Source organism: Calonectris borealis, chromosome 2 (genome assembly GCF_964195595.1).
Source record: "Calonectris borealis chromosome 2, bCalBor7.hap1.2, whole genome shotgun sequence".
Classification (NCBI taxonomy): domain Eukaryota; kingdom Metazoa; phylum Chordata; class Aves; order Procellariiformes; family Procellariidae; genus Calonectris; species Calonectris borealis.
In genome coordinates, this window is record NC_134313.1 from 84,181,415 (window position 1) to 84,206,843 (window position 25,429).

Consider the following 25,429-nt stretch of genomic DNA (forward strand, 5'->3'; position numbering starts at 1 on the left):
AGTGGATTCCTTCAAGATTAAACTTTATTAAATGTTTGCTTGTGATGTGAGTTTAACTTAACATTAATAACTCCGAAGTTTGAAAGAAATAGGGGTAGATCCCACCAACCAATTGCAAATGCCCGTCCTCACAACCTCACCCACCTTGCAGCCGTCTGCGTGCGTGTGTGTCAAAGTACGGTTGTGCCACAGCACATCTGGTAGCTGTATTCCTGTATCTGATGGAGTGAAATGCCACAGGTTTCTAGGGCTGGGCTCCATGCACCATTAGTTACATTCAGGACAGTGCTGCCGTATTGGGTTGGTACTCTTCTGTATTTACTTCAAAGAGCTGTAAATGATCTGGAGTGCATGTGCTGTGAGCAATAGTCTGTCAGCATTGAAGAAGCTGCCACTGTTCTGCTGTAGAATGGACGTAGGCCAGCATGGCTTGCAGTGCTGCAGCATGCCTGTGTTAGGTGTTTGTGCTGGTGCAAACCTGTGTGTACCTGTTATAGCCGTATGCCTCAGAAATGTGGGGCTTGAAACCTAGGTTTCTGATGCAACACTTCTTGGGTGAAGCAATTTCCTGTGCATAACTTGTGTAATTAAGTTTATTAAGAATTCTGGCACCCTGACAAATGGCTGTATGTGTATTATGAGGCACAGGGAAAGTGCTAGACTGAAGCCTGAGGACATCGTTGGAATTGAGGCACAGCCAGCTTTAAGGCGTGCTAAGAAGATGATACACAACTGTATTTCCGTTGCAGCTGCCACTCTGTTCCTTGGCCAGACTGTGCAGTTTCTGCCCGGCCTGCGCTCTCGCAGCATGTCTTTTCTCGCCATGGCTGTATTCGACCAGGGGCACTCAGTGGGCGCAGGAAGCCGCTGTGCCCACCCCACAGGGTTTTCGTCAGGGTCAGTGTAACTGCCTGGGAGTGGCGGATCTCCGCAGGTGCCCCAGAGCAGAGCAAGCAGCAGCACCGCGATGGGGGCTGGTGGCCGGCGGGCAGGGACGGGCAGCGGGCGGCTCCACAACCGTCAGGTGTTGGGGCCGTGTGAGCTGAGCAGCCTGGTGGTGGGGCAAGAATGCCTGCTCTTCATTCTCCCAGAAAATGTATGATAGTTTCAAGTTCTGAAGACCACACCCTTCTCTCTAGAGGGACTGGACAAGGCATGGTGTTTCTCCTAGAACCCTTTAACTTCTAATACTCAGTTCTTTGTGATTTCTGATGCACTCAACCTACAGAGTGTAGCAGTTGCCATACAATGGCTTGTCCAGAAGTACAGATCTACTCTTTCTTTTGTAAGCAGTGGTAAGCTTCAACAATGTTTGTTCTTTTGAAAACATAAACCTTTACTTCAAAACAAGAATAAAAGTAAAAATGTGTTGTGATTTGTGATGGAAGTTCCTCTCCCCTCTTGATACACTCAACTGCTACTGTAACAGAAGAGACCATAGGCAGGAAAGAATTTCTGGCTCTAGCAATTTCATGTATTCTTGGAATAAACTTTTACTGAAGCAAAATAATTTTCAAGAATAGATCATCTCCTCAATCAATTTTAAAATATTTTATAATTTAAGGAACACCGTTTTCACTTTCTATTATGCGGTATTTATTTTGATAAACTGCGTGTTCTTTCTTGTGAGTATCAACAATTATGAAAGCTTTTATTTGCCTCAACAATAGTTACTGAAGTAAGATTTGCATGGCAGGCTGGTAGAATTGGCATAAATGAAGAGAAGCTCTTAGAGGTACTCTTAGTGACAGGCACTTCTATGTATTGACTAAAAGCAAACTAATGGCTGATAGCATCCAGAAGTCAGTCAGGAGGTAAATTAATTGGGACTGGAGAAGTGGTGTCAGCTTCTCAAGACTGACCCTGAACAAGACTGTCACCTTGTATATTCCTGTTTTTTTGACCAATTAATGATGACCATGTGGCAGGAACTTATCTGAGCACATTTACAACAGCACCTAGATGAAACTGAATCTTCTTGCTGTGCTGGATGAAATGTGTAAGTTGTGTCATTCCAAGGATGCCTTGCTAAGAGCAGCTAAGTTCTTTCTAAACAACTTGCATATGGAAAAAATCAGAAATGTTGCAGATACTTTGTGTGTGTATAGCTATACATATTGGAGTTACAGTTCTCTCATTTTTCTTGCCTTCCTTAGATAAGTTCACCTTTGCTGGGAGGGTGGGGACAAGAAATTAGTAGCGTTATTTAGCAAGTTTTTAGGGACTGAGGGGCAGTATCACAGATGGAGTGACTAAAAGTTGGAGGAAGGTGGAGGATTTCTCATAGCAACCTTTGTAGTCTATAAAGGGTATGTACTTTTATGAGGGCAGAGCATGCTGCACTACCATGCCGTGGCTGGCTAGTAAAAACAAGCTGTCTTACAACAGGGCTACACAAATAGCAAAAGCTTTACTTGCACATTCCTTGTGGAGTGGAATTGCTCAGCAGTCCTTCCCCTCTATCCTGGTGGTGTGACTGACACATATCACATGATCAAGGAGGTAGTTGTGATCACAGACGGAAACTTGCCCCATTACAACACAAAGCACATGCACCCAGCAAAAGCACATGTATAGCCTACACTGTGTTCCTGGCTTGGCTCCTGAGAAGACAGACGAAATCAGGGCTTTGCTGCAACTCCAACTCAGTATGAAGTGAAAACAGAGCACATCACATATACTTTCTTTATTGCTGGCCTTTTTTTTTGTTTTGTTTTTAGTAAGTAGGCATAATTCCTTAAAGGCTGAGGTTTTTAATAACAGTAAGGTTTTTCAGGTTTCTTTTTTTTGCTGAGGACAAAAAGATACCTTTTATCAAAGTTTTGCCTTATATTACAGTATTTCTGTACAAAAATAAAAGTCCAAAATCAGCTTATTATTAGCTGATATTCCCCTATTTATTTACAGGGTACTGTCAAGAACCTTCATCAGGCAACCAGGTAAAAAAAAGAACTCTATATTAAAGCAGTTGCATTGTGTAACTTTGCGTTCTCTAGTCAACTCTGAAGGGCTCTGACCTTTGGCAGTCAGTCTGGGTTGGAGAGTCCAGCCAGAATTATAAAAGAGTGATGTCTTTAAAAGCAAAATTTAATATTAAAAAATTAAGCTGAATTATGGAGTATTGAACTGATAACTGTATTTCCATATTAGGGTAGTCTATAAATATTCTCAGCTACATCTCTCTTTATAATACAGCAGATACAGAATGCAGACTTCTGCTACTTATATGGTAATACATATTTGCAATAGTAAAATCAATGTATGAAAATTTTGGAATTTACTTGTTAATAAAACTGCTTATAAAGTAACCATACAATTGTAACAACTATAACTCTGAACTATTAAAATGTACAGAAAGACTGTTTACACCATTGCACATACTTATTCCCTTTGCTTCGAAAGACTTGTGAAATACAGAATAAAATTAGTCAAATTTTACTGACAGCTCAAATACGCATGCACAATGTGCACATCCATGGAAGCAAGGGGAAACAAAAAGTTGGCGTCCATCAGGAAGGCTGCCAGCAGCTCCAAAAAAATATACCTTGCTCTTCTCCCCTCCCCCTTCCCACATGTATACAGGCCAGTAGATTAGTGCAGAATGGATGAATGTAACTTCGTTTTCAGTGTTCTGGAAGGAGAAGAAAAATCTTCTTGATTTTTATCGGCAATTTTAGGTCAATACAAGTTGGGTTTAATATTGTAAGGCACTTATTACTGCTTGTATTGCAGTGGATCAAGTCTTAAGGCATTTGTTACATCAACTGAAGATAATAATGCTTTGGAAAGTTTTGAACAAGCCAGCAGTTCTAGTATGTGACTATTTCAACTCATTTTCCCCTCCCCACCCTGTGGTCTTTCTAAAACAATGTTTGAAGGTATTTTCCATGGAAACTCTGGTTCTTTGTTAGCTTGTCAACAGATGTGATCAGTGTCATCAGGTCATTTTGAGGCCAAGCAGCGCTATGTTCTGTTTAGAGCACAGTAGAACTGGTTTTGTTTTCACCTGGAGCTGCCCTGACTCCCATGACTACTCACTGATCGAGAGGTGCTGTAGCGTTTTTTCACGATCATACTGATGTAAGCTTTCATTAGCTTTGCAATGTCAACCACCTGCCAAAAGAGTATAAAGAGCGAAGTTCTTAGTAAGGTAGCAGTATGCGAATGAATTTCTTTAGATGCTAACAATGTAAAACTGTCGAGCTTTCAACAAAACCCTTTTGCGGTTAAACAAATAAAAGTACTCAGCACTTCTATCCATCTCACTATGTCTTCCCTTTAGCTTTACCGGGATCTTGAATAAATCTGTAACATTTGCAGCAATTACTTAAATTACTAAGTAGCCTGGCTATCAGAACAGGAAGACCAGAATAATAAAATTCCTTCTTGCTCTTACCTCACTAGTTTCAAAAAGCAGTTCTCTCTCATCCACCACGATCTTGTAGGTGTTGGCAAGCGGCGCACCAAATGACAAGATATGTTCATACTGAAACACCTCCAGAGGCCTTCCTTCCCCACGCTTGTAGACAGAAACTGCATCAGCGCTGACTCCAAGCCACAACTCCTGTGGGAATCCCCCTTCTTTACACTAGAGAAAAAAATGTAGATTAACAGCAAAGGGAACAGCAGGAGCCACACAACACTTGCTGTTGAGGTTCTTGTCTGTAACCATTTTTTAAAAAGTGCATATTGCTTGTCCCTCTTTGAATGTAGCCTTTTACACTTCTCCTAAACTTATTTGCAATCCATCAGGCTAGCATTTTGTCCCTCTGTATTTCAGCATTCTGTCCCTCTATTTTATGGTTAACTAGTGGATTTAAATGGCTACAGTGCTTACTAACGGGAATATGCTTTTAATATCAAACACTTTATTACATCAGCTGTCTGAGCATTGTGATACTGTTATTTATCGTTTCCCTACTCTATAATGAAACCACCATCTATACAGTATAAATCGTAGTTTGAGTGTTCAGGAGGTCGTACTCACCTCTACGTCAAAGAGTGTTGAGCCATAGCCAGGCCATTCCTTAATCAAAGCCATATACTTCGCCATAGCCTGCTCCTGGTTCATCCTCTGGAGTTTTTTCCATTTGTCAATAATACTAGTCCTGGAAGCTGAGATTTCCTCTTTGACCCACATGTCTAACATCTGATCCTCCTCAACCTTCTGTTTGCTGACAGAGCCACTGCGAAAACTTCTCCGCAATGTTCCTTCAAGAAAGCTGGCTCTTTTCTTCTCAGCCTTCTCTGCCGCAGTAAATGTTTTGGTAGACTGTGTAATCCGGGACTTCAGCTTTTGCAAGGGATAGACTTCCTCCATTTCTGGTATGGTGGTATGCAGACTGTAATCTCCCTGAAGGTACTGAAGACGCAAAGCTGCGAGGACCTGGAGGGTTTCTTCAGGAGCAGGATAATGTCCTCTAATCACTGCTTCATGAGCCTATCAAGGGGAAAAAGGTAGCTTTTTATGTACAAACCAGTCTTTGAAAGGACTAAGAGAGAAATGGCCTGTATCAGAAATAGTGTGGCCAGCAGGAGCAGGGAGGTGATCGTGCCCCTGTACTCGGCACTGGTGAGGCCGCACCTCGAATCCTGTGTTCAGTTTTGGGCCCCTCACTACAAGAAGGACATGGAGGTGCTGGAGCGTGTCCAGAGGAGGGCAACGAAGCTGGTGAAGGGCCTGGAGCACAAGTCTTATGAGGAGCGGCTGAGGGAACTGGGGTTGTTTAGCCTGGAGAAGAGGAGGCTGAGGGGAGACCTCATTGCGCTCTACAACTACCTGGAAGGAGGTTGTAGCGAGGTGGGTGTTGGTCTCTTCTGCCAAGTAACAAGTGATAGGACAAGAGGAAATGGCCTCAAGTTGCACCAAGGGAGGTTTAAATTGAACATTAGGAGAAATTTCTTTACTGAAAGAGTGGTCAGGCCTTGGAACAGGCTGCCCAGGGAAGTGGTGGAGTCACCATCCCTGGAGGTATTTAAAAGACGTGTAGATGAGGCCCTTAGGGACATGGTGTAGTGGGCATGGTGGTGTTGACAGTTGGACACGATGATCTTAGAGGTCTTTTCCAACCTGTATGATTCTATGATTCTATGATTCTATGAAATGGGAAGTAGATTTACTGCCAGGCAAACCCAGGATCTGAAATAAATGATCCATTAAATAAATCAAATGTGGTAAATCTCTTGGCAAATTTGTTAAACTGGGTAAGACAGGGTTTACCAGAAGAACTGCAAGGCAACTGAGGAACTTGCTAAATGGGAATTACTATTACTAGTACGGCTCTTAGTCAGCTTACATATATAAGAACAACTGAATTATTAAAAAGGAAAATGAAGTGTAAAGGGGAGAAAATCAGGATCTAAACACCTGATTGGGAGGAAGCCATCGATGTTCAAGGGCATTAGGAAGAAATGGATGTCTATTCTTGCTTACTGCTATCAATAATCTGGCTGTGAAAACTGATGTTTCCAGTCAAACAAGCAAAGCCCTAGGACAGCTTTGTAATAAACCTCACTGAGGGAAAACAGTAAATCTTCAATGTATCCCAGATAAAGTTAGTAAAATGTTTATATGATACAGTGGTCTGTAGCATCAGGGATGAGATTCTGAACCAAGAAGAATCTTTCAAATCCTAACTCTTTGCACACCCATTCAAACCTTTGGAAATGTGCAGCAGTTAGGATTCGTTTTCTTCGTATGTCACCAGTACAGGAAACAAACACGCCTCATCTCTGGAGATGCAGGAATTGCAAGCAGTTTAGTAAACACACAGAGATAATTCACATCTAAGTAAGCACTAGTTCATTTAGGTGTACACTTAGGAAGGAGACAAAATGTGCCTTTAAACGTGCAAGATGTACACATGCAGAAGAAAGAGCTGTCTTGTGGAAATGGAAGGACAGTATTTTAATGAGAAAGAAGAACTAAAAGATTTTCTTCAGCACCTTATGAATTAAAGGATTCAGACTTTAAAATAATGGAAGTTACAGAACTAAAACTGATGACAAAAGGGAACTTTCTTAATTGGCTGAAAAAAGTCGATGACCAACATCAAAAGCAGACAATTAGGAAAAAAGAACAGAACTGATGTTAGAATGTAGTAAGTCACCTCTTTAAGGTATTGCTGTAATATTAATTGTAGGGATTGAATGTGCCATGCTTTATAACTGAAATACTAGTGGTCTTGTCAAGACATAGAATACTTGGCTAAACACCAGTCAGCTGCATGAAAACAATCTGCTGCAATGAATGCGCTTGTTTTAGTTGTTCAAATGGAAAACTGTCTAAATCTGCCTCTTAAACAAGTAATGTAATGTAAATATCTGATGCAGAGCTCTCGTGGATTTTCTTCTTACTGTTTAAACTTCATCCCAAACCAGAGGCATTAACTGGCTGACTTCTCTATATAGAAAACCAGACAGGCAGTCAGAATGGCAACATTTCTAAGCCCAAACAAGGCAATCTATTGCCCAGATCCTTCAGCCAGCAGTAAGCAGTTCTGGATTGAGCTACAGTAGTAGGCTCTGGAGGGAGACTTTGGTAGACTCACAATGTAATACGGTGCCTTAAAACCTAAACTGTGAACAAGGAAGAAATACTCTATTACAGTGAAGATGTTTCTGATCCTGTGGAAGGGGAAAAAGCTTGATACATATGAAAATTGAAATATGTCAGTTCTTGATCACATCAGGCTTGCTTACCAACAGAACGTCAGTGTCTTGGCATTGCAAATAGCCTTACACAGAAATCTTTACCTGTCTCTAGTGCCCACTTGAAAGAAGCTTTCCACTGGAAGAATTTTTAGCCATTTTCAATATAGTAGAAAAGGAGAAGGTCAATCAACAATAATAAATGCCATCAGTGAGAGTTTCTGAGCAACTACAGGACTTCATAGACTAGAAATCCATCTGCTGACGCATTAGATTTTCATTATAAATCAATTTCACTTATTTTATGTTTTGCAATATGGCCTCCTTCTGAGCTCAGCACATTCATTAAGTGGATTTCTGCTCATCATAGCTGTCTTATGGTTACTGCTGTGACTGGACTGATTTGTTTTATTATGGTGCCTATGAAATACCAATCAGTTTTTGAAAAGAGAAAAAGCTATTGTTCAATTAGTTCTGTACAGTTGCCACATAGGTCTCTAATAATTAATTTGTTTGCCAATTACACATTTTTCACTTTATTTCTTGTACTTTCTTAAGAAAATGGTTTCATAAGAGCAAAATTAAAAGCAAGTATTATCCTTTTTTATCCAGCTTAGACCCAGTTATCCAATTTTTTATCACTATAAAGCAATTCACAAGTAATGCAGAAGTAAGAAAAGTCATAACACTAGGTAAATCATATGTGCTTCACTTATCAGGATAAGCCTATTTCGACCACTGAACTCCTTTCTTTGCACTCGATGCTTGAGTAGTAGTACATTTAGTTAAACAGAAGCATAATCAAAACTCTCTGTGCTGCCTACATCTCTTGCTTTTTTCCTCCTCTTCAAAGTGCCTCAAAATGGAACCTTTGTCCTTTACCTGCTCAAACATAAAGGCAAATTCCACACTATCTTTTGGGACGTTTTCTGTGTCCAGGAAGCAGTAGAGCTTGAAGTAGAACTTCCAGTGCATCTCTCCAGCTTCAGCAGTGGCAGCAAGCCTGCGCAGGTGTGTGAAGAGGGAGAGAAGATCAGATCTGTGAAATCAAACTGCTTTCTAAATTGACACCTGAAGAATCTAAGCAAGGCATCAGCTGAATTTTGCTTTGTTAAACCTGCTATTAATCTGGTATTGTTGACAGGAGCTAACTGTTTTCAGTAGTATACCTGACTGATGTCATCTAGAGATAATATATATATAGATATATAGAGATACATATGTGTGTGTGTATTTAGAGCCTACAGCAAAATCAAGGACTTAAAAATGTTGAATCAATTCTCAGTGAACTGTTTCTAAGCCAAATTCTCTTAATAAACTTCTATTTGTGGCTCAGTCAGGTGTTGATAAAAGCAACATTATTAAGTCCTGTTATAAAATGTAACTTTAGACATTCCTTTTTTCCCCCCCGTTTTTATGTGGATAAATGAGGCTGATTGCCATGTATGTAACATAAGGATGAGAAATAGGTATTTATGCTTGTATTACTTTTTCTTACTACAGTGCTATGGGTGGTTTCAATTCTACTGGTAAGAAAAATGTTGTGAGCTGCACTGTGGTGACTTCCACGTGAAGTCAGGCAACAGGTAGTCAGCCTGGACTTCAGTTCTCCCAGTACTGGGGCAGCCACAATGCTAGTAATGGTGGAAAAATTTGTAGTAGTAGAAAAGAAAATGTGAAAATAGTGATGAGAAATATTACTCTACTGGTGTCAAGACAGAGGAAAACCAAACACAAATGAATAGGTGGCTCATTAAAAAAAAAAAAAGATGCTTTTGTTCCAGAAATGGCCATGTGTGTAATTCAGCTGCGTCATAACAAACAAGCAAGAGAAAGAGAAAATTCAGCATTATTGACATTGGAAATTTATTTAATTGCTACTTATTAGAGTGGTGAGAGAGGAGAGGTGCACTCACTTTTCAAACTTTGCCAAGACATCAGCCACAATGGTTCTGCTTTCAATTGCTTTATCAGTAGTTCCATTGTATTCAAACAAAGCAAACATATTTCTGCTATCCTCCATGGCCAAGCCACGAATTAACTTTTCAACCACCTAATGAAAAACAGCACATGAAAAAACCATAGCATGGAAAAGCAGCACCACAGAGTAAGACAAATAATTAGAAGAAAATTCAGAGCTAGGTTTTACATTAGACTAAAAATGTTGCTAACATGTTCTCATCAGCAGTATTAATTGTTCTCAAATTCCGCTTTACTTTTTATACTAAATAATGCTGATTCTTTTAGAATATGTGTGTGCTATCACTTGGCCAGATATAGCCCCTGTATTTCAGCAACTCAGCAAGAGTCTTCCAGCTTTAGGAAGCAACTTGGTTCTCAAAAACACCAATATCTACTGAAGTTATTCCAGTAATGCCTCTACTGAATTGCCTAGTCTTTCCTGTAATTTTTCCTGTAAGAGGGAACTATAGTTGGGTAATCCTCTAAAGAGTAAAGACAGTTTTTATAGCAGGGATTTCTTCAGAATACGCTGTGGGGTTGAGGGACAGCTCTGTAAACCTTCCCTCCCCTGAAAGGAGAGACCAGCAGAGAAACCCCCAGCGCTTCCAAAGCTTAACGCTACTACTGGCTGGAACTGGCACGTAAAGGGACACACTGATTTTGTGCCAAAGCCGTTCTGTCACCACTTCTCACCTCTCCAGCTGTAGTGTGCGAGTTGATCGTAATCTTACAGGAGCCTCCACCATGGCAATAAACTGTGGATGTCATTTCCTGCCTGCCGATCAGAGCTTCTATTTCATCTCGCGATGGCACAAACTCTCTGCATTTGGTTTTCTTCAGAGATTCGTAAGTAAAAAGTGCATACTTCTCCATTTCAGTTCCTGGAAACTGGTCACGAACCCTGTGAGATAAATATTATTACTTTAAGCTGCCAGTCCGTGAAATGGAAAGTTTACTTATTTGAGAATGGATTTTTTTCCTGGAAGTGCTTATGTATCCAGTAAGCTATTTAATTGACACGCTCCAAGGGTTATCTTCACTGTCAAGGAAAGTGTACTAACTTGTGATTTACTGTGGGACAACTTATTTGCGTTCATCATTTTGTTCTACAAACCTAATGGAAAGCGAAAAATCAACTACCTTCATAGCAGTAACTACCAGAACCTTGTAACGACTCGGATTTGACAGCAAGATAACTATAAAAATCTTCCTGTAATCAACTCCCCTTTTTGTCAGTAACAGACAAAACTGCACCAAGGTACCTCAGAAAAAAGCAATAAAACATATTTTTCACTGCTCAGTTTTGTGGTAGTGTCACTTGGGATACTTGATTTCTATTCCTGATTTTCTTTAAGATTCTATCTAGACCTTACTGTTCAGCAGTTAGTATTATGAGCATTCACTAACAACTTTAATGAACTCAATCCTTAATTATTGAAAACTGTTGAATTCAGGTAGCTTTCAGCACAAAGTGCTTCTATAATATTTCCAGTGATAAAATACCAGCTTCTTAGAGCTACTAAGGTTTAATTTATGTGAAGAAGTACAGTGATTCATGATCTACAAGGCATAAAAAGATTACTGCAGGATTACAGCAATGCTGTAAGATGACTATGCATCTGTAATATTGAAACCAACCTACAAATGTTGTTATCAGCTGCAATTTTTTAAACTGGGAGACCAGTTTATGAACTGAGTTAAATTAAGAAAGTGAATTAATGTTGGATTTTTTCATTTTAACGGTTATATAAAGTGATTGATACGTTTCACTAATCTTACTTTGGTTGAAAGGTATATCTTCATTAGAAGCATTTTACAAATATTTATAAAATAATTACATTTAACAAAGTGATTTACAAAGTCCATGCTCTAGCACAAACACAGGCATGACTTTTAAATTATTGAGAACAGTTTGTTGTTAGTGGACTAACTTTCCTAATGACACACTCTTTGCATTCTTCTGCTGCATCACAACAAGAGGAACTCTACATTCTGGTTAATGCTGAACTGTCAAAACCGATTTATTTATTTTTTTAACGGTCACTAATGTCTTAAAATTAGATTTTCAAACAGACGTTTCTACCTCAAATACATCTTTAAACATTCTACTGTTTTTTTATGTGCATGATGCATACCTCACAAGACTAAGGTAAGCAGGATGAAGAATTTTTAGCGGGTTGGACAGTTGAGAATGGGACCTGGGGGTACTGGCTGCAAGTCATTTAAGCAACTTTATACAATTACAGAAAGCCCCCGCATTGGTCAATGTTAACAAATTATGCACTCAGGTAAGCGGGATTTTGCTTGATTCTTCAAATGAGGATAATCCCACCTAGATCAACCCATACCTGCTTTTCTTATAACATTTTTTTTAGAGTCATTGTTTGGCATAACCAGTTCACAAAGTGAATGCGTCTTCAAGTCTCACTTCAAAATGTTTAAACTCTGTTACAAGTTGTGGGGAAGAAAACAGCGAGTGAAGAAACTTCTTTTCTTGCTCTAGTGGTTCAAAGCTTCTCACCTTTTGAGATGGAACTTAAGATATTTGAGGATGCTGCGACTCGGCAGAAATGTGCAACTCATGCAGGTGAGTATTTGCCAACTATACAGGTTCCCCACGCTCCCAGGGTTAGGCACTTTATTGGTCTGCTTGATGAGCTGACAGTAGAGCTCATCTCGAAGAGGTCGTAAATCATGTCCTGTTTGGAGGATACCTTGGATTATAGGGATGGGATCAGACATGGACTCCAGCTGCTGTAAAGAATTAAATATCTTGATGGCTTCATCCTGAAGAGTTGTGTAGCCTTTGTCTTGCAGCACTACAAAAGAAAAATAGGGAGAAAGGTGCTTAGACTGAGATACGAAAGAGAAAGCACTCAGGCTTAACATAGGAATTATTTAATGTTATTCTGTGACCCTTATTATGCAGGATATTACAATGGATTTTTTTTGCAAACTCATTTTATGAACTATTTTGCTATTGAGATTTGATCCAAATTTAATGAAATCCTATTTTGAAATTTTCTGACAACATAAATTAAAATGCGTATCTTGCTTGATCAGAGTTTTTTTGATGGAGAATCTTCCTTCCAGAGCAATCCACACTGCTGAAGCGTCCACCAATTTTTGCTGTCACAAGAAAGCGAAAATCTAATCAGATCATAAATGAGGTAAAGCATGACTGCATTATGGAAAGTGACAAAGATACATGCATCACTTTTGTCTACAGCAGTAGCATTTCAATTAAACGTGAACAATACTACTGAACTAAATCATTGCCATGAAACTGCAACTTGCTTTTTGAGTGCTGGAAAAGGTGGTGATTGTTTTTGTACTACAGGTTATTCAGCGTGGGCTGACAACTTTCACAATCTACTTAAAAGCACCATGCAGTTCTTGGGTTCAAGAGATGGAAGAGATTGCTCTGATGTCTGAATCAGTTAGGCCTACTAACCATCAAAGCACAAAACAGTACAGACGTATGTTATGAATATAAAGTTTCTAACCTGACGTTATACTATTACAGAAAATAACTAGAACTCAGTTGCAAGTCAAGGCAATAACTGAGCATCAGTCCATCTGTGGAGCTACATTTACTATGGGAAGATTTTGGCAAGACTTCTACCTCAGAGGGAGCTAGCCATTCCTGTCCAGGGGGAATAGAGAGCAACCATGCTGCACTCCTGCATGGGACAGCCAGCTCAAGTGCCAAGAAGATCAGAACTGTGCCTTGCCACTGTACAAGAGGAGGAGGAGGGGGAAGAGAAGGGAAAGGTTTCTCCTCGGATTTTCCTTTTCCTTGTCATTTGAACAGAAGGATATCACTTGAGTTATCAGGAAGTCTTACCTGAAATACCTTAGCTTTTAATCAACTGTGACCTCCCACCCTCCTCCCAAGGATGAAACTTCTGATCTGAGTCACATCTTGTTTAATATGCAGTTGCAAAATAAGATAAGCAAATCCATTTAAGGACACCAAATTCAAAACCATCAATAGCTCCGAACCATTCATTCAAAACAGACTTAAGTTAGTGATTGAGCCAAGGATATTAGAAGACATGATTACACCTGTTTCAAGAGTACATGACCGATTACTTTTTAGAATAACGTCCACTCAAATCTTGTTTCACAGAAATAATGCTTCCCATCACAACTGATGAAACTTACACTTGTTAATTGGAAGTGGCTGCTGCAGCTCCCCTCACGAGGTAGGAAGCAACAATAATTTGAGAAGGAGAATATGATTCAAGGCGACTAAATGAATTGGGTTTAGTTGCTTATTTCAGTGCAAGGTTTTTCAAACCTGGTGGTCTTAACTGCGCTGGTGAGGGCAAAGAACTTGTATTACAGCAGCAATAGCAACCTTCCCTTCTGTAACACCCGTGCAGGAGCACCACAAGCCCATGGCTCTATGCTAGACAAACTGCTATTCTCTACCTCCCGAAAGAGAACAGGGAAATGTATCTATTTGTAGTATAAAAATATATTTCGTCTACCATTACTTCATTATAGCCCATTGACTAAAAACTCCCATCCTCTGGTTTAGTCTTTCATAAGAAAAAGTGTTTCTATGACTGAAAAACTTACGGTTTAGATTGATGTCCCCATACGGCAGTGGCAGTAATGGCGAGTGCAATGGATGATGAGTGTAACGGAGAATAGGGTTTCTCTTATAAATCTGTTCAACCACATCAGCATTCAGGCAGTTTTCCTATTGGGGTAAGAAAAAAGCAGGATTTGGGGTCCAGCATTAACAATAATGCAATGCTTTGGGCCTTTAGGTTGGCTGTGAAAAAATTAGTCATCAGTGTTACCAACACTATTTGGTGCTAAATGCAGTTGTGGGTACTGTGGCTCCCATGCACTCTGAGGGCTATGAATGCTCAGTATCTGCTAACCTCAGGCCTTGCATAAGCTTACTTTATCTGTGCAGTGAAAAACAAACCACAGCAGAGCTGCAGGATACAAAAATGAAGTTTCATGCAATTTTTTGAAGCATGTTTTCATTTTACAATCGTTTTTACTCCAGTATTTCATAACTGGAATTAAGACATCTGTATTCAGTTTTATTTTAAAATATTTCTCCAGCATAACTAATTGGCCTTTTCAGTTAGAATCTACAGGAGCTACATAACAGTCCAGAAAAACTGCTGCTGTAAACCTGATGCACCTACTCTCACATGTAAATACTGTTCTTTCTTAGGTCAAGTTTGACAGATGCGGGACCACTGTCTTCTATTAATCCTGAACTTCGACATATTTCTACTGCTCTGAAGAACAGCCTTCATAATCTTCCTTTCTTCATAGGAATTTAGGACTTGATGCTTTTTTTTCTTTTTTTTTTTTTGGACTCTTCTGAGAATCATCATCCTCTCTCCTGAAAGCAGATTAGCAAAATCTCCAGAAATACATTCTCTGGCTATGCATGCAACGGCTCCCACAGGACCATAAAGCAGTAAGCATTAACTGAATATGTTTCTCATCATGCAGAGACATGAGATGTTTAGCCGGTGCTATCATAGAACAAGAAATGAAGCATAATGAAAAAAATCACAAGATCTGTCTAGTCCACATCCTGGTGTGCTGCTCACTGTGGACATAGCCAAACAGGTCTGCTAACTCATGAACCTGCACTTTGCGCTCTACTGCCTATAGAGACATTGCATCTCTATAGCAATGTCTGTCAAGTTACACAAACCAGTAAAACCTGTTACTGTTTTCATGGAAAAAAGTCACCCCTCTTGCCCTCCAAGTTGCACTTCATACTTTGCTTTTTTACTGTTTAGATACAAATTCCTTTATCAGGTCAGTGAATACATTCAGGTTCCACATTTTCAGTCCATGTCACTGTGTGATTAAAACTCACATTTTCTGCTTTATTACCCCATCTGGCAAAGCCAATATAAAAAAGAGACTGATTTCAAATATTTCAGCAACCATTCTTTCCCACCCAATGCCCTCCTGTTTGTGCCTACCTTAATATCCTGAATAAGTTGCTGAGTTGGAGTATCAATTGGTGCTTTTGTGTCAATCACATTCTGGATGGCACTTGACCAGCGGGTTGCCTCATTAAGCAATTTTGTATAGAGACGGTAACAATGTTTGCGTCCGTATACAGTTACATTCCAATAACCTAGCACAACAGTAAAAATTAATTAACAGTAAAAATTAATCATAGAAGCTGTATCTATAAAAATACCCCAACTCCTATCAGAAAACAGCTGTAGTCCCATCAGACCCCGAGTGCTGCACTCTGGATCATGCTGGCAGTTTTTCAGGAACTAAGAAGTTGTATGAGTAATTAAGTAATATAATAAAGATACTATGGTATTAAAGGAGATTCTCTCCTTTGAAAGAGCCTAGGAGTAATCTCAGAGCAGAGCCACCATCATGCAGCCTCCCATTTTATCCAGTAATCTTAGTAAAAGTGACCATAAGACAACACTATGGAATACTGTTTACTTGTGGCTTGTGGGCCCTACTTCTCCAGTCCTGTCTGTAACAGGAAAATCTGAGACAGCCTTGCTTTGTGTGTGAGAGTCTTTCATCATCTGTGGCACACATACAAACAGGTATAAAGCTCTTCTGTAAAAGAGTCATTAATTTTACACCAATGGAGTGGCAACTATGACAGGAAGAGCATTTCAGTTCAAATTTTCTCTCTGCATCATTGTATAGGCTTTTTATAAAGCAGATTCAATTAAAGAAAATCTATTTAATCTCTCACTAGCGAAAGCCTCTTTGAAGTGTCAGTGACCCCAATGAGATTATATAGGGTTGTCAACGGTCGCTTCTCATTTGCAAACAGCCACTTCCGAGTTGAAAACCAGTTTTGAAAATGCACAGGGGAGCTGACTCAGCTGTAGTACGTAGGCTAGCACAAACTGGACTCTTACTCTAGATCTCCCTACACTTGCTCCACCAATGCCAGTCCTCATAGTTCCTCAGCACATAAAATAATGCATGAGGAGAGTGCTACCATGTCTTTCCCCAGGTCTTTGATGTGTAAGCATAAGTGTTCACACTAACTGAGCAGCAGTGTGAGTCTACAATAACTTGAACGTCAGTGAGAACAAGATTTACTCCTGTACACATTATTATCTTTGTTTTTTGCCCAGTAATTCCCTGTAAAATGCCTCAGTGATTAGGAATTTGATTTGTTCATCAAACTGCAAACATAATAATCCATTTAAAATATTCTTATGCACTGTTTGTTGCACTATTAGGTAGTAGAACAGAACGCAACTGAAAGCATATTTGAACAGAGCAAACAATTACCTGTCTCTTTGAAGATTTTTTCATCAGGTGGGACCACAGAGCAGAGGCTGTTCAGGACCAGCGTACCCAATTTCAAAGCATTTTTCTCTGAACTCTTGTAGTAGTCCAAAGAATTGTGTGTCAAAACAAACCAACGCTTCTTTAGTTTCAATGAAGACATCTTTGGGTTGTTCTTTACTTCCTTGTGTAGCCATCCTGTTAAAGACACAATTTGAATCACACTTTTTTTTTAAACAAAGTTGGACAAAATTAGGTTGTTAAACGTTAGTTGTATTCTTTCAACAACAGCAAAAATATGATGTGAATTGTTTAGCCCACATATTAAACAACTTTGAGCAAAATTCTCAAACAATGAAATGACAAAGATATAATAAAATTAATATGAAAAATTTTCAACTTTGGTGTTTACCTAGAAAAATTCTTTTGTCAACTTACAAAAACGCTTTTGTCACCATTACACTGTTTTCTTACATGGCAGAGCAGGACTATAATTACAGCTGTATTAATTTGTGAGTAAACTGTACAAAGATGAGGCTCCAACACTGCCATGCAATGCTAGCATATTACCCAGGTTGTACTGTGGGAACAATCACTTCGAAGCTTAATGGATGTTAATTACTTTGTTACTGCTCCGCTCAGTTCTTACCCCTCACAATGAATTCTTGTCCCTCCACTCTAGTGTCCCCCTTCGACCTTTGGAGCAGGGTTATCCAGTGATGCATCTCTTCAGGAGTGTCAGCATTACAGTGAAGAACACGATTAGCGGTGATGATCACAAATGAATTGGGTCTATGAAAATAAATGAAGATTGCAAAAGCCTTTACAATCAACATATGTACTGTTTACCTCGCTCACCATAACTGTCCATTGCTTGCATTTTCTATTCAGAAAAATACTGTCTACTTCTAAAGCATTTATTTCAACACCACTAAACCTAAAAAAAATAAGCATTTGAAAAGACTCAATTATGTTGGATTCACACCAAAATGCTACGGCTCTGAATGGTGGGAAAGTTTACATTAAATTGCAACTTGTCCTATCTCAAAATAAATCTATGGTGAGAAAAATCTCCAATCTTTAATCAGCTTTGGATGTGAATCAGAACTCTGTTGCAGGGTCAGATCTATTTAGAGTGTCTGCTTCAGTAGTTACATTAGCTAAAACCAACTACAACTTACAAAGGTCTACAGTGAAGCAGCATGTGAACACAGATTCTTTTATTTTTAATGCAGTGCAACCCAATTTGCAGAGAGTACAATCTATTTTTAATGAGAGACTGGCTTTTACCCAATGCTACACCAGGATTCACTGAAGCATGAAGAACTAGCCTAAGTGAACTGTGCTGATGGCTCTCTGGATTAGAGAGGCAGGTTTTTCAGTTTGTAGGCTTTAACCCTTTACCATTAATTTTTTCATCCTGGAACACACACAGTTTTTAAGAACTGTATCAGATGTAGAAAATGGCAATGATGCAGTCTGGGCCACCCCATGCACGAGAAGCTCACGGGCCTTCCTTTTACAGTTCTTGCAAGAAGGTAACTGGGTAGAAATTAGAACCAATCAAAAAATTGTTTATGGGGATGGAGAGTTCACCCAAATATGATACCATTCTCCAAAAACAGTGTGTGCCATGTAAAAGCTAGATGGATGGCAGGATAAAGAAAAAAGTAAATGAAATGATTAGGAGAAAAAATTAGAAAACTCTGTGAAGGGAGGTTACAGTAAATCAAGTAACATGAGAAGTGTGTAAGTTATCTTAAAAGTTATCTGGGAGTTACCTACAGCTAGTGCTCACCAGTGCCATAGAAGGGGGTAAGGGAGTGATCAGAATCCAACGTTTTGGTCACTCTCACTGTGGTGCTGAAGTGCTAGTTATTCAGAAAAAGTGGTGGATGAGGAAAGAAGTGGACATGTTAACTGAACAGAAGAATTTTGTTGACCATGTTTTAAAATGTGTGAAGAGGAGGCAGCTTTAGATTGAGCTACATGAAGCACACTCTAGAAAACTGGATAATGTGATATACAGGTCAGAAGCTATAGATGAGCTGTAGCAAGAGAATGGAAAAAGGAGAGTGCTAAGGTATAAACTAAGGTAATCAAGCTATCAAAAAGGAGGTTATGATCAACAGTAGCCGACCTTCCCAGTAGGCTCCCCTCTCCTCCTTCCCAGTTTAGGAAAATAGCAGAAGTCCCGTTCTTTGGATTCTTTCTGAATACAGATTCAAAGGTCTCTCTGCTCAGCTCTCCTCTTTTGAGCTTGCAATAGTGGGTTCGTATGTGTCAAAATAAAAATAATCTATTGCCTGTATTAGTCAAATTTGTTTCCTAATTGAAAAACATTCTATCATTGATTTAGACTCAGAGAACTAAAAAAAAAAATTACAAGAAAAAAAGTCTGTGTGAAAAATGCTTGCAGGAGAAATGCCTTTCTAACTTAAAATTTTGAAAGCTCTGCACATTTGTGTTGTATTGTTTAGGAAGCCTGGACTTATAATCACAGTTACTTGTGGTATCAGTGTCTTGGCAGGCCAAGAACAAACCAGTAACTTAAACCCAGCTGTGTCACACATGTGCAATATGGAGACTGGAATGAACTCCTACAGCACAAATAATACCTCACAGCCAGTAACATTATAACCAGAGTCATGGTTAACCAGAGCCTGAACCCAGATTACTTTTTATCCCCCAAAAGACTGTTATTTGTTCAAGAACTAAGACTATCCTGACGGTTATTTTTTATGCTGCATTGTCTTCTTTGTTATAAGACATTTTTATTCTGGGAAATAATTCTCATCCCTGTAGAATACAACATTCTTGCATGAGAAGCTGAACAGAAAAATGTTAAAATTAATTTTTCTGCCTACTATATTGCTAAAGGACTCAAAAATAAGCTGCTGTTTTTCAGGAGCATTACTTGTATAAATGAAAGAAATATTTAATCTTCTAATTTGGGATCACTTTAGTAGCTGAACAGTTCATCTGTGAAGCAGTGTCAGGGAAGTTAGTGAAGCCCCCACAAAAACCACCGCCATTCCTAGTCCATGTTTTAACATGTGGTGTTTAGTACTATGAAAAGGGAGACAATAATGAATCACTTTAATGCATGGTTGGTCAGTAGAATATAAAGACTAAAGTATAAAGCATCCGATTTTGGCTAGAGAAAGGAGAAAAAGAAAGAAAGTCACCAGGCATGGTTCTGACTTACCTATCTGGATTGTCAGCAGCACAGACAGAATCAATTAGTCCTACATCGAGTGTACCCTATAAACAAATATCCAAGCAGAAGAGGAGGAAGACATTTACTATTACGTTACTCACACTACTCTTCTCAGAGACAGGTGAAAGCAGCAGTAGCTTTGATCAAGCAAAATGAACTGCAGATTTGGGCAACAGTTTCTCTTAACCATTAAAACTGCTGAGGGGAAAACTAAGAGACTCAGATAAATAGATCCAGTAAGAGATCATCTCTAGTTAAGCTGGAGGCAGCTCAAAAACTGCTCTTATTTTTCTATGCTTCTAAACCTGCTTGAATTTTTCACCTAAAAGTGCCATCCCAATATAAATGGCATCCTCTCAGAACAAACTTCTGAAGCCATTAAGCAGATGTTTTTATTTTCCTTTGCTTGATATTAGGTTCCAAATTTATCCCAATTATTCCCAGTGTATGTTGTACAGAATGACAAATGCAGGACCAGAGAAATATCAAATTTTCTACTCTTGGGTTTTTAATTTACTCATTAACTGTATCTTTGCAAAACTTCAAACTCAAGTATACACTCTGGTGTGATAGGGAACTGGACCAGAAAAACACACCCCCAAAACCAGGACTCATTTTTCATCAAGGTGAATGATGGGAGAGGAACCAGAAGTCAGACTCTCCTCTTGTATAGCTACAGGGTCAAGGACATGGAGCCTCTAGCCAGTGTCACAGCTACCACCACGTTTAAGGAAACCTAGGTTGTGACCCTCAGAAGCTGTGGCCACCACAGTGCTCCTTGTTTTCTAAAAATATTTGCTTTGAAAAGTTCTTCAGATTTAGACTTACCACAGCATTCTGTGGATTTGCCTGCTCATCATGCATCTCTCGGATCTCTTGCTCTGTGGAGGCATGGACTTGACTCAGTACACTAAACCACTGGCTGTGGAGAGGAAGGCAGCAGTGTCAGTAAAATGTTGCTTCTGCAAAAGCCTTTTGTCACCTTTGTTCTGCAGAGACCTAGCAGGTTCTGCAGGTTTTTGAAATTGTTTCAGATTCCTTTTGTCAACATGCATAAAAGCAGCAAGGCTTATGTCAGTTCAAGTAATGCTGGGTACAAACAAGCCCCTCCAGATCTCCCATCCAAGCTCATGTCATACCCTTCTTCCTAAAGACAAATACCTTGTACAAAAAGTGGCATCTCTGAACAACTGGCAGTAAGCACACTGAAACATCTGAGTGCTTAGAGAGTATTTATAACACATTCCACAGGTTTCATCTGGAAAAAAATACATTACTAGCCACACACAGCAACTTTAATGGAAACCCAACCTTCAGATTATAAATTCTGCTGCACTGATAGCGTGACTGGTAATAATTTCTTACAATGATACTTCTGCAGAGACCACCCAAGTCCATCAAGTCCTCTGTAGAAGCACAACTGAGAGGGGAGAAAGAATAAAAACCCCAAGCAAATACCTCTACATTTTTTGTTCTCTATGGAGCATTGGAAAATCCAGCTGCTGGAAGGACCAGTGAAGTTGAACCAGAGCCAATTTGTGCCACTCCAGTAGCCGTGTATATATCCTCAACAGGAAAGCGAGCAGAGGGGTTTCCAGTACTTCGGCCCCTAGCGCTGAGCAGCGATTGCAGAAGGATTGAATTCCAACCACACCTTCTGCTTCTGGGAAATCTCTACCCTCCTGGCACTTGTATATGATAGAGCTCAACTGCTCTAAGCAATCCCACTGAAATCTGAGGGCAAAGCTTGGCCTGTTCGGCAGGTTCCTGAATGCCATTCTTTGAGACATGAATTTGCCATTCTAATGAAAACCACCTGGGGCCAAGTTTTCAAAGGGCTCAAAAGCCCAGCCTTTAAAACAGACTCCTCACTTTTCTGCAGGGGCTTCTCCACCACCACCAGGTTGAGGAAAGAAATGCAAAACTATTCGCTTTAAATATAAAGCTATCTTTTCTGCAAGTGCTTATAGTCACAGAATTTATGCCCATGACACTGAAGTGCTGCCTCCTTAACTCCAGCACTCAGAAGCCAACTGTTCCCCATGATGTAGATATCCGGAAACCCAGCTGCCAAAATAGCTTGAGAAAACCTGTGTAGTCTGTCAAACAGTACCATCGCTGCCGTATCCTAAATCTTTTCTAACAGCTTATGCTTTCATTAGAAACAATGCAAGGCATGAAGAAAAACGAAGATTTAGAGTGCCTGACAAGAAAGAAGATGAGAACATATTTAGTTCTGATTTTTTCGTTAAGACTCAGATACCCACAGAGAGGTTGTGCTTAACACTTACTTTGCTGAATGTAAGACAAGGTCACTGAAAATCCCTCAAAACGAGGGAAGGGTCATCTAAACAGAAGGAACCATCAGCTGAAGAAAACTAAACCTCATCTACCAAAAGATTCCCACATTAAATTCAGCTTCCCTTTTTGGGCTCAGGAATTGCAAATGTATTTAAATGTCAATCTTCTATTTAAAACAAAAAAAGACTTCATAGCACTGTATGCACAGTTAGTAATAATTTATTATTGGATTTTAAAGAACAATTCAGAGTGTTCAGAATTTCATGTAATCTTTGTGTAAACAATCAAAAAGAAATTAATCATGGCACTTTGCAAAAGACAAAGGCAGATTTTACTCTCCTTTTGCTTTCTTCCCTCTCAGGGCCTCCTTTGGTTTTCATCTGACTCCTAGAACCCAGGAATAGGGAAAAAGACAGACTAGGGGTTTGAAGGGAATAAACCCTCAGCAATGGCTGCCCACGGAAGCATTCCTTCTTTCCTCAAATACACCTCCATGATCAAAATAGTAATTCCTCTTTTGGGGGTGGTGTCAGGTTTCTCTTGCTTTTTCCCATCATTTGAACAAAAAGCAACCTCAGATCATGATCTAGCCCATGTACAAAATACTTTTTCAATAGCAGATCCAGAACCCACGCAATCCAGTAATTTTGTACTTCACTTTTAACAATGCCAAACATTAACGAGGCTTTGACAAGCCCATCTGCAAAACCTTACACATCTCCCTCATTAAAGTTTTCTGGGATGACTGAGAAAAAAGAAACATGAAATTCACTGGTAGGAGGTATTTCATCTGGATGGTGTGTTATGTGTTATGGTATGTTATATACGTTATATATAACAACATACAACAATAGTGTATAGTGTCTCCTCCTCCACGCTTAAGAAAAAAATGAGAGAGGAGCATGACAACAGACAAGTCCTTATGCTGGTAATTTCTTATTGGTCCCTAGGGCATGTACATAGGTCTAATAGAAGAGACTTTAGCTAAGCCTTCATTTTAAAATATACTCACATCACACAAGAATATTAACAATGAGTACTGGAAAGCTCATACTTATTTCAAGGGCAATTTTAAGGATGTCTAAAAAATGAAGAATGATTCTGCATTGTAAGCATTGCTAAATTTATACTCAGAGTCCTGTGATATAGGAAGGTATTATACCTATAAAAAGAATAGAATATGAAGCAACTTTCAAAGCTTCAGAGCAAAACTAGCTCAAGTGATGTTGACATAGGCATCCTGTATTCTGGCTTTGGGGCAGCAAAGCAGTAGGTAATAAGGTTTGATTACTAAGTTCACTTTATTTAAATACTTGATTTTTATGGGCAAGCATATTATTATCTCACATGAACTGGTGTGTGTGTGTTTTCATTTTTTTTTTAAAAAGATGCACTACAAGTGATCTGACAAGTCAAGCTTGCTCCTCACCTACCAGCCTCCCCCTACAGTTTGATATGGATCCTTTAGCGAGAACAAAAGCGAGACCCTTTTCAAATTAGCAGAAAGGGAAACGCTCTGTTGCACGCTCTTATTCACGAACACACTTTCACCCTAAAATCCAGTGACCACATTAGAACTTTTATCTGAAAAAATTTTAGGCTCTGCTTAGGCAAACAGATCCCAACCTTAAAGAACAGTATTTCAGGCAGATTACAGGGTCTTAAATATTGATTTAATCTATGCAACTAAACACAGCAGGGTAATGCACAAGACAAGCATCCATGGCTGATGACTGCCTCCCTACAGACATACTGTTTCAGAAAGTTGCTAGTAATAAATGGGTAACAGCCAAGTTCTAGGCAAATTTTCATTGGCAGTCTGACTCTTCCCAGTAATGTTCTGCTACAAGATTTTCTTCTCAGCAGGCCTTTCAAAAAAATGTTAAATGCAATGTGTTTAACACAGCCTGAATATTTTGTGACAGTGGGCAAACAAATTAATGACAAGCACAAGTCAGAATGGCAAAGAGGTTAAAAAGGGAAAAAAAAGAATAGAAAAGAAAACGGCCTGATGATTTTCATACCTTGCATCCTCAGGAGACTCAGCAATTAAGTGGTAAGTCCTATCACCCATTATTAGATCAATACCGTTTTCTTTGCCTGTATTATCAACAATCTCTCTGAAAAGAAGAAAACACCAAGATTGAGCATTAGAGATTGTCAACATTTTGAAAATTCTGTTCTGCTGAGAGGCTCACAAATAACTGATACTTAAAGTAACAGCAGTTAGCCTTAATCGGATTCATTTGCAAGACTCACAATGTGATTTATCAGACAGTATTAATTCACCAAACGATAGTTGTTGTGTTTTCTGCCTGTATGGCACAAATATTCAAACTACTATGAATATATACCAAGTTGAGCATTCTGTTACTGTTTTAACAAGAACTAAAGAAAAAGTATTATCAAACCTCAAGAGAGGCAAGGATAACTGATTTGAGAAATGGATGTATTTCTGAATTGATTGCATACGCAAGTAATTTTTGGAGTGGTAAAAAGAAAGCTCTTGAAGATTAAAAACAAAAAGCAAACAAAATCTGGATTAGTGGTTCTGTGTGGTTGTGAGGCAGCATAAAGACAATTCCAAACATGACTTCCAGAAAAAACTGAGCACTTATCTGCTGAAAAGTTACATCTTTCTAATTTGTAGTTTGGACATTTAAGTATCGATATATTAAACAATCATGAACCATAAAGCACAAGATTTTTAAGCAGTAATTTAAGTATTACATCAGGTTTTCCTGACGCTTAAGAAATCAACTTGATTTCCTTTTTGCTGTTTTACTGCATTTGTCTGAAGCTTATTATTTCCTTAACTAGCTATACTTCCTTATCAGCTATACTCACAAATCTCTATCCTATAAACAATACATGCGAGCTCTGCTTATCAGACTCATGAGGACAATTTATCTGCTAATAACACAAAAAGCTGGAATTCTGTACTGTTTTCTTTAATTTGGCTTCCTTCCCTCCCAATAACAGTGTCCAACAGAATAGCGCCCTGTTCTGTGTTTTAAGTGA

The 25,429-nt window shown here is 39.2% G+C and overlaps 1 protein-coding gene across 1 annotated transcript in view; it reads right to left on the bottom strand.

Moving 5' to 3' along the window:
* Positions 1–3,069: 3,069 nt before the first annotated feature.
* Positions 3,070–25,429, bottom strand: part of MYO10 (myosin X) — a 165,775-nt gene continuing 143,415 nt past the window's right edge. The window contains exons 28-41 of the mRNA XM_075140837.1: positions 24,433–24,528; positions 20,936–21,029; positions 20,096–20,151; positions 17,537–17,679; positions 16,891–17,085; positions 15,588–15,745; positions 14,200–14,323; positions 12,134–12,431; positions 10,306–10,513; positions 9,567–9,703; positions 8,533–8,653; positions 4,988–5,440; positions 4,397–4,588; positions 3,070–4,113 (exon numbers count right to left, since the gene is read on the bottom strand). Coding sequence (XP_074996938.1) covers positions 4,003–4,113; positions 4,397–4,588; positions 4,988–5,440; positions 8,533–8,653; positions 9,567–9,703; positions 10,306–10,513; positions 12,134–12,431; positions 14,200–14,323; positions 15,588–15,745; positions 16,891–17,085; positions 17,537–17,679; positions 20,096–20,151; positions 20,936–21,029; positions 24,433–24,528 — 2,386 coding nt within the window. The 3' untranslated portion in view covers positions 3,070–4,002. The remainder of the gene's footprint in view (positions 4,114–4,396; positions 4,589–4,987; positions 5,441–8,532; positions 8,654–9,566; positions 9,704–10,305; positions 10,514–12,133; positions 12,432–14,199; positions 14,324–15,587; positions 15,746–16,890; positions 17,086–17,536; positions 17,680–20,095; positions 20,152–20,935; positions 21,030–24,432; positions 24,529–25,429) is intronic.